Source organism: Pelodiscus sinensis, chromosome 2 (genome assembly GCF_049634645.1).
Source record: "Pelodiscus sinensis isolate JC-2024 chromosome 2, ASM4963464v1, whole genome shotgun sequence".
NCBI classification, from domain to species: Eukaryota; Metazoa; Chordata; order Testudines; family Trionychidae; genus Pelodiscus; species Pelodiscus sinensis.
The window spans coordinates 188,133,188-188,150,633 of NC_134712.1; the positions used below are offsets into that span (position 1 = coordinate 188,133,188).

The 17,446-nt window shown below is 42.2% G+C and overlaps 1 protein-coding gene across 7 annotated transcripts in view; it reads right to left on the reverse strand.

Annotated features, from left to right (window-relative positions):
• Nucleotides 1-17,446, reverse strand: part of RARB (retinoic acid receptor beta) — a 548,867-nt gene that overhangs the window by 3,733 nt on the left and 527,688 nt on the right. For all 7 annotated transcript variants that reach the window (XM_075922032.1, XM_075922031.1, XM_025190306.2 and 4 more), the window contains 2 exons: nt 9,431-9,635; nt 7,845-8,003 (listed from right to left, as the gene is read on the reverse strand). In XM_075922032.1, the coding sequence (XP_075778147.1) occupies nt 7,845-8,003; nt 9,431-9,635 (364 nt within the window). The remainder of the gene's footprint in view (nt 1-7,844; nt 8,004-9,430; nt 9,636-17,446) is intronic.

Consider the following 17,446-nt stretch of genomic DNA (forward strand, 5'->3'; position numbering starts at 1 on the left):
AGACCTTTTAAAAATTTCTGTCATTTTCAGTTACTATAATTAATACAAAATGCAGGACAATGTAGCACTTTAAAGACTAACAAGATGGTTTATTAGATGATGAGCTTTCGTGGGCCAGACCCAGAGGAAGTGGGTCTGGCTCACGAAAGCTCATCATCTAATAAACCATCTTGTTAGTCTTTAAAAAGCTACATTGTCCTGCATTTTGCTTCAGCTACCCCAGACTAACACGACAACATTTCTATCACTATAATTAATACATTTCTGTTTCTCCTAGGTCTACACAGAGAGTAGAATTTACAAGGGAGACTTAGGCTAAGAATTGCAAGTCAAATTCCCATCTCCAAGTTAAGCATCCAGGTACCCATCCTCTACAATGCAGGTGATAGGTGCTTAAGAATGTGTTTTATAAAAGCTAGCATATGCCAACTCTCACATGAAGGTTCTCCATTGAATGGGCATGATAGCATCAACCATGCTTGCAAGGAATCTGGAAGCAAGATAATCTCAGTACAGCAACCAAATTCAGAGTCTAGTTGAGCTGCATCCTAGCGATACTGTTATACGATTGCTAACCATGAATACTCTGCTACTTAAAGTGGGCAAAGCTGATCACAAAATGCCACTATTGTATATTGGGCATCAAGTGGAATGACTTAATTTGTAATGCAGATCTTCTGTTTACAGGTGCTGTGATCTACAGACCATTGTCTGCAGACAGCATCTTATACTTTTCAGACATATCACAGGATGTTCCTGAGAACACTGTTCTCCGGATGGCTTGTACCATCTGAGATAAAATTCTATCAAGCAAGGGTTGGAGGCAACTCATAGGCAGCTCCCCCCGCCCTGGCTATATACTACACCCATCAAGTATTGTCTGATGTTGGCCTCTTGGGCTGTCAAACCTTTGCACAGGAATGGTTCAAATGGCCAACAATTGCTATGACCAACTCTTCAGCTAAGCGTTGAAACTACAACAGCATACCAAGCAGGGAGCTATGTAAGCTAACCCATAGAAAGAAATGGAGGAGAGGGCCTACCCCCGCAAAGGGAGTTAGGCATTTAACTCCAGGGAAGGGTTCTCAGCGGTGACTCCTAGAATCATAGTATCATAGAGCTGGAAGAGACCTCAGGAGGTCATCAAGTCCAGCCCCCTTGTTCTAGGCAGGACCAATCCCAACTAAATCAAACCAGCCAGGGCTTTGTCTTAGTCCTGCATGGTCCAGATGAAGGAACCTCTCAAGTTCAGTGCCTAAGCCCAGTCAGTCCTTAAAAAAAACCTGAGCAGGCACCACTGGCAGAGCTGGATCTCTGGCTTTTCACTAGGCCACAGAAAGAGGTTAGAACACTCTCTTGGGTCATGAGACCCTCATGTTTCTGCTACACACCAGGCAGACTGGAGAGCTCAATACCGGTATTGCTCTAATACCGGGATAAATGTTGATGGACAATCTATGCAGGACTCCATCTGATAAACAGGTACCAAATTAGCCTCAGGATAGGTCTACCAGATCGGATCCAGTGGGGGCTTAACCAGCAAGCCAGTCAGTCATGTTAAGACTGAGGCAGCTGTGTAATACCCAGTGGCAGAAATTTAGGCTTTAAGGCTACTTTAACAGTGGAAAATGAGGCACCTCCAGGACTGGGGGGAAGCCACATAGGCGTTTTGAACATCTCACTATTGGACTTAGGTATCTGGATGCAATTTGTGTGGATAATAAGAGCAAACAACGTTTTCCTAAATATACAGAATGTTAAATTACAATTCACAATAACTCTACTCTTTTGCAAACAGAATCCAGAACCTGGAGTTAGTGGAAAGTCTACAGAAAGAAATGCATCTTGGAACTCTAAATTTGGTCAGGTTTGCAGCCATATGCTTTTTCTAGGTGGCGTGAATTTCAGAGGCAAGAACCCGCTCCCAATCCTCACATGCGTGTTCTTTGGCCATGGGACAAAAAGCACAAGTGTTTCAGCCGAACACAAGTATGTTAAGGGGAGACAGGGACCCAGGTGATCAGAGCAGTTGCTGAGAAGTGAACTGGCAGCATATACACTGTATTGATATACAACTGTTTTCTGTACCAGTCAGGCAACCATATTCTGTACTTGTACTGGTTCTGAATAATCTTCAAAGATGGCCTAAGTTAGAGAGTGTTTAGAATTAAGCCTTGACAGCCTAGGGCAGGAATGCCCCAGACTATTAGATTTTGTGTGCTCCAGTCCTCTGGTGGGGCAGCAGAGGGGCTGGAGCACCAGCGCAAACTCCCCAATGCTGGGGGGTGGGCTCTGAGCCTCCGGGGCCAGATTCAGTCAAGCCGGGGGCCACATTCGACCTCTGAGCCTGAGGTTTCCCCACACTCCTGGTCTAAAGTATGAATGACCATGGTAAGATCTGCACGTGGAAATAAGGAAATAATTGCTTGCTGAGCCAAAAGAGAAAGGCAACCGTTCTGGCCAATGCCTTCCCTCTAACTTTTTCCATCCACATGCAGAATACATTTTGTGCACCACCAGCAGAAACACATGCTACCGGTTCTGGGTGCTGTGGGCATTCTGCTAATCAGATAGGCAGAACCTGAGTCTCCTAGGTGGCCACCTAAGCACACAACACAGCTTACAGGGAACACTGACTACTGCTATCTGGGATGTCAGGTGCAGAGATGAACTCTTGAGATGCTAAGATGGTGAACCACTTTGATAATAGTTACTTATGAACAGGAGACAAAGTATCACTTCTACCCAACCTGTGCTGACCACAAGTTTTTGGTCACTGTCTTTGTCAACATGCAGGGAAATGCATAAAGCTCTATACTCAAGAGTATTGATTAAACTGTTACCCACATGGGCCCTCAGGTTCCTTCATCAGCTTGACTGAACTTCAGAACTCTGTGCTTGGGGAAGAAGAGCATTAATGACCTACAGTTGCCTAGAACAAGAGGCACCACTCTAAAGCCATTTGCAGCACGGGCTCAGCAGCACAATATAGTAAACATATTAACAAGTGTCAACAAATCAATCACAATTGGCAAAGCAATCTGATCAGCAGCTATATCCTACAATGCCATACAGTATTAACCTTACCTGCGTTTATTAAAATATGAATTCCTGTTCCTTAAAAACTTGTAAAATAGGCAAAATGAAGGAATAATATAAGAAAACAAAATAAAGTTAAGGAGCCATGGAAAGCAGAGAGGACCACTGGACATTGTTTATTGAGGTGCTTTGGGAAGAGAGCTCTATTAACACTGATGCCTCCCGCTTAGAAGCATGGACAGTTTATTGTCACAATTTAGCCAAGAAGTTTAAGAAATAAAATCTAGTTGCCGATTCATCTCCAAAAGCAATAACCATCCTACTAAAGAAGAAAAGTTTCCTATCAAGCTGTTAGGAGCAAAGGGATGAGCATTGCAATTAGAAGGTGATTAATTAATATGTTGATAGAGAATTACCTACTGAATTTTTCTGGAAGTAATATCTGAACTAGGTAAATGAACTATATTTGACTTTAATTAGAAAACGGAATATTTGAAGTTTTACTTTCCAATACTGGAATGATATAGGTTGGTAGCAGTAGTCCAGTACTCATAGTAGTCTAGCGGTACCATTTGTTTGCCTAAACTACACATGTTGGAACTAGGGATGTAATACTGTAGTCAATTAACGGATAAGCCAAAGCTTATCGGTTAATGCTATTGACTTGCATCCCGTCCTCCCCCCGCAAGTAAATTTTTAGCAGGCTAGCTAGCAGCCCAGCTCAGTCTTGGCTCGTGTTGAGTCCAGGATCTACCTCCACTGCCGTTCTGCATTTAAAGTGTATTAAGAGCCAGGCGAGGAGGCAACTTGGCTCAGTTCTGGCTTGCGCCAGGTCTGGTAGTTCAGACTCCCCGTGGATGGGGGCTGCTGCCACCTTGCGCTGCTGCCTCTGTATCAGAGGCAACAGCACGGTGCAATAGGCAGCTTGTCCATGAGGGGAGCCGGTTTTTAAACGCTCCCCTCGTGGACCAGCTCCGGCCTGCCACCCTGCAGGAATGGCAGAGGGCTCCTCCAGAGTGTTGCCGGAGTGCACTGGAAGCCTGCCTCATCCCCTGCAGACTACAGAATAGTCGAGCAACCTATAAGAATTCATGAGATTAACTGACTATTCAATTGATATTTAACATCCTAGTTGGATCCTCCCCAAACTTTCAAAAGTCTAAGGGAAACATGAGCTATTTCAGAAAGTGTGCTGTTGCATCAATTCCAGGAACACCTATTCTCTAAATCCTCTAGTATTAGGTATGTTTGGAGTATTTAGTTGCATATAAAAAACTATCACTGTGTTCAGCTCTTTCTTAGTTTGGTAATTGCTTTTAAGGATTATATGCAGTGTAACAGTCACTGCTTCTACTGTACATTTCTGCAAATGAAGGTTGCTTTTATAGAGATGCCCCCAAGATATCATCAAACCGTCCCTTACTGTGATTTAGTTCTGGTACTAAAAATTAATGGAATTACATTCAGTGCCTGAGAACAAATTCTTTCCACCTTGACAGATATCTAATTCCTAAGACACAGAGATGTGCTCTCAAGGAGGAGCTTGAGGGCTATGGTTAAAAAAAAGGAAAGTAGAAATAAGACAGATTTCCTAGAAGCACATATGGTAGACTGAGAGATCTTTCCTAAACATTTTTATACCCTTATATTGCTACGAGTTGTCATTTTGCCCGGTGGAGAAAAAATTAACATTTGAAATTCACCCTCAGGAACAAATTATGAACTTTATTAAACTATGTATGGTATGTAGATCTTTGAGGATTACTTTTGCTTTCTACTCTACTTCTGGAACTTCCTTTTAGAATGATCTTTTAATTTGCCTCAATCCACTTCAGCATATAAACCACACTTCAGCATATAAATTGAATTCTAACCTCTTAATCTAAATCCATGTGGTTTTAAAGCTATGACAAATTGGATTTTAATGGAAAGGAAGTATATTAAGATGCTGATTTCTTTTCTGGGATCTGAGAAAAGCCTAGAGGTATGCAAATACAAATGCAGTCAATTTTTTTTTAAATCAGTACAATGGATTCTATTATTTTACATATAGAAATCTTACAACAAATCTAGGAGCTGAAGGAAACCTAAAATTGCTTTTGGGAACTACAGAGGAAGAGATCAGCTAGAAACTTAGCAGAATTGTAGTACAATGGGTCAGTGCACTTAACCATTCAAACTGGAGATTGGCCTGCCTCTGCTCTCACGTTGGTGTAAGTCAGGTGTAACTCTACTGAATTCAATGCATTTACACCTATGTAAAGCTAATGAATCTCCAGAATCAAAGTCTGACACTGAACCCAATCAGATACTTAACAGTATCTGCACTGTGGGTGCAAAAGCAGTGCAGTCTCTGTGTTCTGTACTAGAGCGATTTGAGTTCAGGATGGCTCAGGATGTGTAGGAAGAGTGGTGGTGGAGAGACATGCTGCAGTTTGTTCATTACTCCTTTTCAGAGATAGCTAGTAGAGATCATTTCCTCTTGAAGTCATGGTAAACCAAAAGACATAGGAGCCAGCCCTCTCCTGAGCACTATTAGAGATCCTGCCTATTGGCAAATGTCAAACTAGAGCCAATGGGAGCTGCGCAGCTACATGGCTGCGGAGCTGGTAAATAAACAAATGGGAGTGTCCAGTTAGCAGGTTTCTCAGAGTGGATCTGTGGGCCACACTGAGAAACACTGGCTTAAAGGAATTTTGCATCTGTTAGATTTTTGGAAAATAGCAATTTTGATGTACTAGATCAGTTAGGCTACGTTCAACAAGACACAAAGTTGATTGTGTTCAGCTCTGAACTTATGCCCCAAAACTGCGGCACAATATTCCACTGGAGCAAGGTTTATGAAACTTTTGTGTCTGCTCTCCCGGAGGTTCCTACTAGCTTCGGGAACAAGTGCTGGAGGAGATCTTTTTCTTTAAGGGGATCAGTACATTAAATGGGGGCCCAGGTTGACTCCTAAATAAGTGACAGCCATATGGAAAAGGAGCAAACAATCCTCAATCCAGACTGGAAGACACTGATTGGCTTAGCGATTGTTCAGATGGAAGGTTATGGCCATTGCCTTAGACTCACCTAATGTAAGTCTCCATTGATGAAGGTAAATGGTCAACACATTCACATCCTGGCTGAGTGACCCGTCGATATAATGCAGATCGCTACCCAAACCACCGAGACAGATGTTATTCACTGTCAGATACTTTTGTGGGAGTCCATTACAGAGATATCTAAGACAGTTAGCTTTGTCTCCAGCTTGGAAACTAAACTTCTAATTTGTAATCGTTTCCATGGTGCAACTCCACCATAAGCTGACAGGAAATAGCCCGCAAGGACTTGGCAGTCAGCCCCCACTGAAACACATCTCAGCTGGCAGATCCACCAGAGCGGCACCAATTTTCTTGCCCTTCTTGAAAGCATCTTTGATATCTTGTGTTAGGCAAATACTTGATCTTGCTATCTGTACCCTTAGGCTGTGTCTAGACTACATGCCTCTATCGGCAGAGGCATGTAGATTAGACAGATCGGCAGAGGGAAATGAAGCCGCGATTTAAATAATCGCGGCTTCATTTAAATTTAAATGGCTGCCCCGCTCTGCCGATCAGCTGTTTGTCGGCAGAGCGGGGCAGTCTAGATGTTCCCCTGTCGACAGAAAACCCTTTTGTCGACCGCCCCGGTAAACCTCATCCCACGAGGCATAACGGGGCGATCGACAAAAGGGTTTTCTGTCGACAGGGGAACGTCTAGACTGCCCCGCTCTGACGACAAACAGCTGATCGGCAGAGCGGGGCAGCCATTTAAATTTAAATGAAGCTGCGATTATTTAAATCGCGGCTTCATTTCCCTCTGCCGATCTGTCTAATCTACATGCCTCTGCCGATAGAGGCATGTAGTCTAGACACAGCCTTAGTGCCTTAGCCACGGACTGACATTTAATTTGTGTGTTGGCTTAGAGATGCCTCAAAACTTTGACAAGGTATCACTTTACTATTAAAACTACATGGAGGACGGCTACATTGGATAAAAACAACCTGACGTACATGAGGCTGACAATGGTTTCAATAGGCATACAAAGCACTGCTCACGTTTTATTAAGAAGCTCTGCCTGCCTCCAGAAGAAAAAACCAAATACACCTGCTGACTTGCAATGACTGACATGTGACATTCTCTCTCAGCAGCTTCTCATAAACTTATAGCCAGTGCTGCTGGCTTAATGCCAATTTCAGATGAACAATGGCATTTCTGCACCAAAAGCTATATCCTTGCAGCATGGTAGCAACACTGGACAAGATATGCTGATGAATTTCAGAAGCTCTAACTTAAATCTATCTATTTGCAATCTTGGACACAGATCCTGGATTGGTCTGTCACAGAGTGGTCACCATAAGACAGAAATTTGGTTTAGCCCAATCTTCAGAGTTTGACTACAGGGCAACAATGCAGATGGGCAAATATGGTGGAGGAAATAGACAGTTAGAAAACTGGAGGGTGGACTTTAGCACCTTGTCACCCTTGACGCAGTAGTTAGATGGTTGAACAATCTATGTATCAGCTTGTGATATATGCAAAAGAAGATTAACAAAGACCAGTTCAGAGATTGATTGTGCTGTTATATTAATTGGTAGACAGATCCTGGTGATGTATAATTTCTCTCCTAACCCATCTTTACCCAAAATCTCATTTACAGTATAAATTGCATGGTAATGTTAAATCATGGTGCATAGATACAGGAAAAGCAAATTCTACCTGTCAGCTTTCTCCTGGCTGTAAACCTGACATTGTGATGGTGAAAATGCCAAGGCATACCATACCTTTTGCACTGATACTGCGAAGATCTGTGATTTTCATTAAGATCTTTGGAAACATGTGAGGCTTGTTGGGTCGTCTCTTTCTGATATAAATTTTCAGTGCTTCTAGCAATGGCTCCTGTAGCTTATCCACTTTTGCTGGTTCTTCAAGGTCCTGGCGGTCTGGAGAGAATAAAAACTCGGTCATTGGTATAAATCTAATGTTTTCCACATTATTCCAAAAACAAGAGGTTCCTCCATGATCTTGACTGAAACTCTGTACATGTCCCTAATTTTAGTTTATTCCTTTCTCACCCACCTCTTTACCTTTCTTCTTTCAGGCATCCTTTTGCCTGAGGAGAACAAGCTAAGAGTCATCTCATATCTTACCCATGCTGTTCCTCAGTTATGTGGAGAGATTACAATATGCACAACCCTTAGTACCCTGCTTCCCGTCTCTTTCCACAGCTGATGAACATGCTGCTAAATATAACACTCTAGAATTCATTTTGTATCTGTTTGTTTTCATAATGAGACTTAATGTTACTCAACTAAGTTAAAAGGCTACATTTGGTTATTTGATCACTAGATCAAAAGCAAGTCAATTACTTTCACATCTCAGCAGATGGCAGCACTTGCCTGAATGACAACAAATGCCACTGAAAACAGTTAAGGGCTCTGATTTGCACTACCACCAAACACCAGCGATGATAATGTTTCACAGCAAGAAAACTAGTTATCCTGATGGGTTATGCTTAAAAAAATATAAATTAAAATTATGCCCCAGATGTATGAAAGGAATACCACCAGTTTACCACACTTCTGTCTCAAAAGTGTTACTAGCTGTTGCTGTGGGTAACACCTAAGAGCATTACAGCTGAAAGGAATTAAAGGGAAAACATTTGCTAGGTGCATTTGACAGCACTTATATATTTTGAATGTGAGTCAGTTTTTCCTGCTTGCACCAAGAGTTTTGCACAGTAGAAAGAGAGGGAAAAGCATTATTAGAAAAAAAGAACAGTACAAGGCAGAGGGACTCAGGTGCTGATGTAATATCTGAAACTACTTTTAGAAATTAACTAGATTTCAACTTGACAGCATCATAGTTAAACCCAAGAAATTAAGTCAGCACCACTAATTTACTTGTTTGAGTAAAATCTTGTTCACAATTACAATTTTATAAAGGACTGAGCCCAGGATTGTGTGTGTGTGTGTGTGTGTGTGTGTGTAAATGCATATTTATAGACAGTAGTTGGATAAAACAATTAAGATCCCTCTTGCACAAAAGAAAAGGTTAACTTATTATGTGTGCACATAATACCATATATAGCTTACAATTAAAAGAAAAACTCAAGGGTGATATATCCTGAAGTCCTCTCTCAGGCAAAACTCCCAGGGATCTATCTGATTGATTTCAAAAGCTATTTTACTTGTGTAAGGACTACAAACTTTGGCCAAATTAAAATCCCTAAATGTAACTTGTTTATTTAAATTAATATATTACTTAAATATATCATTATATATTTTGGAAATGTAAGGCATTAAGAAAGGAGAGATCCTAATATATTCCTTCTTTTTTTTAAAGTATCCAAGTTCACACTATACAATACCTCCACAAATTAAGCAGATGGCACTAAGTAGGCCTGTTTCTGTGTCATCCATTTCCAAAGGCAGGAGTTGGTTGGCAAATGTGAACACAAGGTCAGTTAGCGGACCAAATCCAGCATTGTGCATCTGAGTTCGGTTTAGGGTAAGGCCATCTGAAAATGTCATAGTGTCTTGCTCTGGTGTGTATCTTGTGCAAATCCTAAGGATCTGTAGGAGGAGGGAAAAAGAATGAAATTTGATGTGTTCATCCTGGAAAAGATTTGTAATGAAGAGACTGGAGAGCTTTGGTGACACAGCAAACTACTCATGAGACTATAGAATGCATGCCCCCAAAATATTTATTGCATAAACTTAACAGATTTGTGCTATTGCTACTGTAAGTCATTTTTATAAAGTGCATGGAGACAAAATGAAAATGTCCAGTTTTCACTCTGTGTAATATTTAAAGTAGAAGTCTGGCAATTTTCTAGGCCAGACAAATTTTCCAGTGAATTCCCATTTAGTCAAAATGATCACAAGACTTCTATTCCATCTGAAGAAGTGGGCTGTGCCCACGAAAGCTCATGATACCATCTACATGTTTTGTTAGTCTATAAAGTGCTACCAGACCATTTGTTGTTTTTTAAGTTTACCCAGGATCTGTGTAAGTCTTTAACATTATCCTGATGGATACACAACAAACATTTAGTATCCACTACTAGCCTAAATATACAGAGCTGTTTACTTGTAACTCTGGCTCCTAACAGATAGTCCTTGGTCCTAACAACACACCAGCCTTGTGTTTGGGCTTATCCACAGTTTAGTTTTTTTTATCTGTTTTATATAACTGCTCCAATTCCAAGTAAATTCTCAAATATATTAAGAACGAGGAAAGAGAAGAACTTTCCCGAGTCTGTGTCCTCTGCTTTTATGTCAGAGAGGTAACCCCATGTTCTCTGTAGGCTGAGCATTTGGGCAGCCACCCGGGAGAGATTGCCTACAGTTGCCCACAGCCGGCAGCATGTGTTTCTTCTGTTGGTGCACATCCACACATGCCTTGGTGCAAATAAATTTTATTCTTCACGTGGGTTGGAAAAATTAGAGGGAACACTAGAGGTAACAGAACCTAGTGGAACTGCAAAGATGAGACAGAAAACAGGACTATGCTACCATTTGTACACAATCAGCTATGTAAGAGTGAACTGATCTAGTAGACAAAGGACCCAAATGGGAGTGCTAAACATGTAAAGAAGCAAAGATACATTTCAGTTGGGGTGTAAGCAGACAGCCCCTCAGAGACTAAAATCATCCCAGCTTTTCCCCTGTTCACATCCATTGCCTTCAAAGACATTGGCTGTGTCTAGACTGGCAAGGTTTTCCACAAAACCATCTGCTTTTGCGGAAAAACTTGCCAGCTGTCTACACTGGCCGCTTGAATTTCCGCAAAAGCACTGACGATCTCATGTAAGATTGTCAGTGCTTTTGCAGAAATACTATGCTGCTCCCGTTCGGGCAAAAGTCTTTTTTTTGAAAAACTTTTGCGCAAAAGGGCCAGTGTAGAAAGCAGAGATTTATTTTCCGCAAAAAGTTGGCAGCTGTGTGGGCTTCCCCTGCCTCCCTGCAAAGCAGCGAAGGGTTTGCCGCTCACCGCACCGTTCCCCCCGGACACAGTGCGGGTCCCAGCAGACCCGTCACAGGGGCATATTCCCAGCCCAATCCTCCTCCCCTCTTCTCCCTTTCCCTTAGCTAAACACCTCCCCTCCTTGCTGTATGTAACCCAGTCCCCTTTCTCCCCCAACCTTATGTCCCGGTCGCAAGGCCTGTGCTCAGAGGCCGACTGCTAGAAAGTGCAGGCTGGAGCCATGAGCGCACATGCGGCTCACAGCAGCCCGGCCGAGAGAGCGGCTGACCGGAGCACTTCCGGATTCCAGTTGATGCTGAACAACTGGATGCCGGACATTTGGAGTTTTACTGTACAGTACTTTGTCTAATGTTGACATTGACGACTCAGCACCAACAGAAAAGCACATCTAGATTGGCCACGGACACTTTTCTGCAAAAAGTGCTTTTGCGGAAAAGTGTCCTGCCAATCTAGACGTGCTTTTCTGAAAATGCTTTTAATGGAAAACTTTTCTGTTAAAAGCATTTCTGGAAAATCATGCCAGTGTAGACGTAGCCATTGTGTCATGGTAACCTTTCCTAGTTTTGAAGGCACACCAGTACCCATTCCCAGCTGGTAGAAGGATTCCTAGAGATCAGCACAAAAAGTTCTCCTTCCTCCAGTGCTAAGTTTAACACCTACACAAGTGCTCCTTTCCTTTGCCCACTGGGGAACTGACTAATGAGCTTGTGACGGACTGTCTACAGAACTGGACCAACTTTATCTGATTCTATTACAATATTTTCTACATGTCTTAAGTTTCAACCTGCTCACCAGTCAATCAGAACCCAGACTTCCTTAAGGTTCTGAAGCTCCTTCCTGTTGAGCAATCAAAACACTGAGAACCCTGCAGGGTTGGGGAAGAGGTTTTTACTGGCCACTGGCAGCGTGCTTATGAGTTGAGACAGCATAGATTCAGTAGGTTTACTCGCAGGTGTAAGGCCAGCCACAACTGTCTCTCCAAAAGCAGAACATTCCATTGTAGGATGGAGAGGATTTGACAGGGGAAAAACTGCAAATAAAACATTTAGAATGCTCTGCATTCAATTAGTAAGTGCTGCTAGGGGTAGTTCTATGCTAGCAGAATGATGCATGCAGTATATAGGTGCCAGGTAGAGATTGAAAGAACTCTTACGTCAATCAAGAAAAAATGATTATATGTAAAGATTACCTGGATGGCATGGATTAATTTATACAGTTGTAGAGTTAATAAAGAACATGGTAAAACTGACGCAACCCATCACTTAAATTCAGGTTATGAATGGTGAAAAACAAGTTTAAAATTTCAGGTTTTACTTTTAAAGAACACCCTAAAAATATAATTGATTAGCTGGCTAAGCTCAAGCTCATATTCTTTGTCTACACAATGCTACCTTATCAGGGCTGATAATATCTATTTCCTGTACAGCCAGCTTACTTTTTTTGGAGACTCTCAAACAAAGATTTAAACAAATACAACTGAGCACAGAGAGAATTTTAATTATTTCTCTAGCTAGAGAAGCCCTTACTCAGAAACCCTCAAACAGTTGGATGCTGACCAACCTGTGGTGGTTTCTTTCATCTTTGCCTGGCAACAGTGTTCCAAATGAAGGACGAGGAGACTCATGAGGTAATGGCATTTCAGAGACCTACAGGGAAATGTCTCTCTCTCTGCAAACTTCCTATAAAATCCCTATTATGGTATATTTCTGGATAAGGCCCATCCCCTACATCCCCTTTTAGCCCATAATCTGGGCATACAACCAAGCCCGTAGTCGGGGCATACATTACAAATCTGGGCTGAGAGAGAGAGTATCAGAATTAAATATATATTTCTTTGAATTATAATGTGCTCTCAAAATTCCTTTTTAATCAATGATTAAAACAGGCATCAAGGCAAACATAACTGATAGCAACATGACCCACTCTGATTAATTCATAGCATTTCTAATACTTTGCTGCTCACAAACTCCCTCAGTGGTAAATGTTCTTGATTCCCCAGTTGCCTGCTTATTTGTCAGTGATTTGTGCTAAACAAATTTATACTAAAAGAAGACATAAAATGAACTGCTGAAGGAGCACGGATCTCAATACACCTTGAGATAACCCAATAACCCAATGGACTGTAGAGAAAACAAACACGCCTATCGTTTAGCAGAGCATGCTGTTTTTTCTTAGAGTATGAGTTGCTTTGCTCCTTTGATCATGGAGCTCAGAGCTGGAGAAACCTTATCAGAGTTATCTAGCACTGGAGCTGTTTGGGAACACTGAGCTTCAACAAAACTACTAGGGATGTTAAATTTTGTTTAATCAACGAGTCAATGAATTGTCCATCAACTAGTTGATTAATGGATAAGAGGGAGAACCCCAGAGGGGTTAGCTCCCAGCCCCAGGAGCTAAACCGGCTGTGGCTCTGCCTTTTAAATGTATTAAGAACTTGACAGCTCTTAATACATTTTAAAAATCAGAAGCGCAGAAGGAGGGACCTGGCACAAGCTAGGACAGCTGATTCCTGGTTTGCGTCAGGTCTCCCTGCTGCACACCAGCCTTAAATGTAAAAAGGCTGGAGTGCAGCAGCTGTCCCAGCTCATGCTGGGTCCCCTTCTCTGCGCTTCTGATTTTTAAAATTCAGGCTCTTAATACATTTAAAAAAGCAGAGCTGCAACGTCTGGGCCAGCCATGAGCCAGGAATCAGCGAATTCCTGGCTCATGGATGGTGCCCATTACCCCCGCCTCCACTGCCCCCACAGAGACAGCGCTGGGGGGGAACCAGCTTTTAAGCCGGCTCCCCCCAGCACCAGCTCCTGCTCCCCCCCAGCTGCCTCTAATAGAGACAACAGAGGAGGGGAAGCAACTAGTTGCGGGTCTAGTCAACTATCCAGTAAGCTACAAGACCTACAGCGACAACAGTTGTATCCCAGTATGACAGTAGCTAGTGGTGATCAGATTTCTAACTTTCTGTCTGGCAATTTTCAGATTTCAGTGTTTTAAATTTGAAGTTGCAAGTTAATTTTTAAAATTAAGCCTTAGCCCAAGTGTAGAGCCCTTTATTCTAGTACCATTCACCCTAATACCACCTCTTCTTCCTCAATAATGCATAAGGGTGGACACTGAGTGGGATTAAATGACATAGTGCTAAAAGCACCGGAAAACTGTCTACAGTACTGCTCCCATCACAGGTGCCGGAGAGCTGCCTCAGTACAGCACTATGCATCCAATTTTTGCCAGAATTGCACAGCCATGAAGGTGCCTCTCTCAATGGTGTTGCTGACCATATAACAGAGAAAGGGCACTAAAACATTGACATAGCTGAAGACTGGCTGAATCTCTTGTGCGGTGCACCTGAATATGACCAGAGTGACAGTTTCCAGATTTCTTTCAAGTGCCTTCTCTCATAGCACCTTATGATTAAATCATGGGACAGGTCTTTTAAAACATATTGAACTGTGTAGTATATTTGCCCTTCATACAGAAAGGAAAAAGACAATGGCCTTACTCAATCATTACTGAGCCCTTTCTTAAGCAAATTCCTTGCCAAGCAAATATCAAGCTTAGATTCATTGCAGAACACATGAGGAATGTCAGTACATTCAGTAGAAACAGATACAGTGATATTTTTGTTTTAAACTGAACAACTGTCCAGAAAACTCCTCTCCAAACATCTTTAGTATTGTTTAGATTCCGGAGTGAAGCCAAGTTTGTCACACTGCAGCTAAAAGCCACTACAAACCATAAATAAAATTCTTGTGCATAATTAAAGCATCCTTTGTTTTAAGGAATATTTTTATCTTAAAATATATGGATTCCTTATGAGGGATGAGCAAATAACAACAAAAAAGAAAGTCACACAAAAGGAAACAAAAGTGGGTTGTGCCCACAAAAGCTCATGATACAATCTACATGTTTTGTTTGTCTTTAAGGTGCTACTAGACTATTTGTTGTTTTTTAAGTTTTTCCTGTTACAGACTAATTCGGCTACCCCTCTGAAGCTTTAGAAGATATTCAGAAAGCTACATTTACAAAGCTATCACTGTTATAAAGCAGTTTCTTTTAAACAGATTTATAAAGGCAGTCTTGACTTTCTTTCAGAAATATTGTTTTCACTTTTTAAATCTGGTTTGATAGGCAGTTCAACTTTTTAGACACAGAACCCACTGCAGGTGCTCTAACAAAAATCCAGCAGTGACACATCCACATAATTGTCAGTTTGCACCTATTATTGTGCACATAAAAATGTGTTCTTAGTGTTACTGCAGGGTTTTACAACAAACACCCAAAATAAGAATGATAATTTTAGGGATTAGCATTAAGAAATTCTTACTTATACCAAAGGAATGAAGACAAGAGTAAACTTTTCTTCTCACCTACAGATAAAAATAGAGAGAACTATGAAGTGACAGTAATCACTACATTATTAAGACTGTGACCAATTTTTCCATAAACCTTTTCTTTGCCAACATTAAGCCAATCTGTCTGGAATTTCTCATGTTTGCTGCCTTGTCACATGAGAATTTTTCTGTTCATTTGTGGCTAAGCAAAGAAGAAATCCAGACACAGCAATTTATAAAATAAGAAGCAGTCACTTCCACAAAGATTTCTGAATTATTGTTAGCAGCATTTTATCACTAGAAGTCTTGGTGTCAAATTTGCCATAAATTATGACATTCTGAATGAGGACAGATGCTCTGGTCTACAACGCACACTGGATGGAGTTTATGAAGTTTATGAAGTTCAAAGCCAGCTTCGTAACCTGAAGCTGAGAAGTGGCAGCAACCCCTAGTCACCAGGATAGCCTGGTGAATGAACTTCCACTGTGGTGAGAGAGAGCCTCACATGTGAAGGCTGTCGGGCTAATTCTACACACCAGACAGTTCCACAGAACTAAAGTCTTGCAGGAGTAGCCGTGTTAGCATGTATCTTGATTAGCCTCATTTATACAAGTACCCTCTTTCTTTTGTTGTCCTTATAGTAATGCCTCTGTAACTCCTCTCGAGGGTGTCACAGGATTCCTTGTTTTCACAGAACTAAACGTGTTTTTTCCAGGGCATCCTTCTGGCTCTACAGTTTGAAAGCTCTGCAGGCTTCCCAGATCTGGTGTATCACTGGGTCCATGGCACTTGAGCCCTGCAGGATATATATATCCCACAGAACCAGAGAACAGTTGGGCAAACACTCCTGCAGATTGTTCAGGAGCAGAGCTGTACGCAGAATGTAGGAAACAGCAGAAACTTCAAGGAAACTTCCATACACCCAAGCAGCACATCCTTGTCTGTCCGGAGATGTGGCTGCCTGGGAAGGACTCCCTGGATCATTACTAATGTGTGTGTGAAGTAATTATTTGCACGTACATGAAGGTGTGTACGATTTAGTGGGGATTTTGTCCACTCTTGTAGTCCTGTATTCACTCTGGTTTTGCATTCACTGGTCGCTTTGTTGTGTTAAATGTGATTCTGCTGTTCTGTGCTGTTCTGTAATGACTCTGTGTGTGTGTGTGTGTGTGTGTGTGTGTAGGTGTGTGTGTGTGCACGCGCCTCAGTTTCCCTGGGCACTGCAGCACTATCAGCATGAGGATGGGAGGGCTGGGCACAACTCACTGTAGAAGTATGTCAGTCTCTCACTTCTTGAGGACCAGGTGACAGCAAATAACACCTTTAGCCTGGAAGCTGGACAAAGCAGGAGGTGAGGCTGCATGGGGGACTGTGAGCAGTGGCTGTGAGTGAGAGTTTTTTGGCAGGCTTAGGGAGAAGGGAGTCTAGCTGGCCTGGAAGCCTGGGGCAGTGGCCTAGAGCTGAGGCTCTGGGCCTTCCTATCCCCAAAACAGATTGTACTGAATGCTCCTGGTTCCTGTAACAATAACGCTGAACTACACTGTGCCCCTGTCAATGACTAAACCTTCTGTTCTGCTTGCTGGCTGAGTCACACATCTGGCTGTGGATGGAGGTGCAGGGCTAGTGACTCCCCCACACTCTGTGACAGTCAGCACGGGAGTGTTTACAAGGCGATACTTTTTGGTTCCCCATAAAATAACTTTTTCAGAAGCTGGAGGCAGGAGAAGTTGAACAACTCCTCAGATTGAGATACTCAGCACCACAAATCAGACTCTTCCTTCCACCCTGGGGAGGGCATACCAACAGTGGTGCAGCAAAAAGACCATCGCATATTGCTGGACTGAATGTAGAAGGAAGACTGGTATGTTTATGGCAGGCTGGTCCAGACAGGGGACTATCCTGGAGTCAGCCAGTCAAAACATCACTCAGAAAGTTGTGAGCATATGTTTTCTATACGTGTAGTCTGTGGAATCTGTGGGGAATCCCAGAAATGATACACAAAAGACAGAAAGATGTGGCAAGAAGTAAGAGACTGAATGAGATGCACACTGTCTGCACATAAATAATTATCG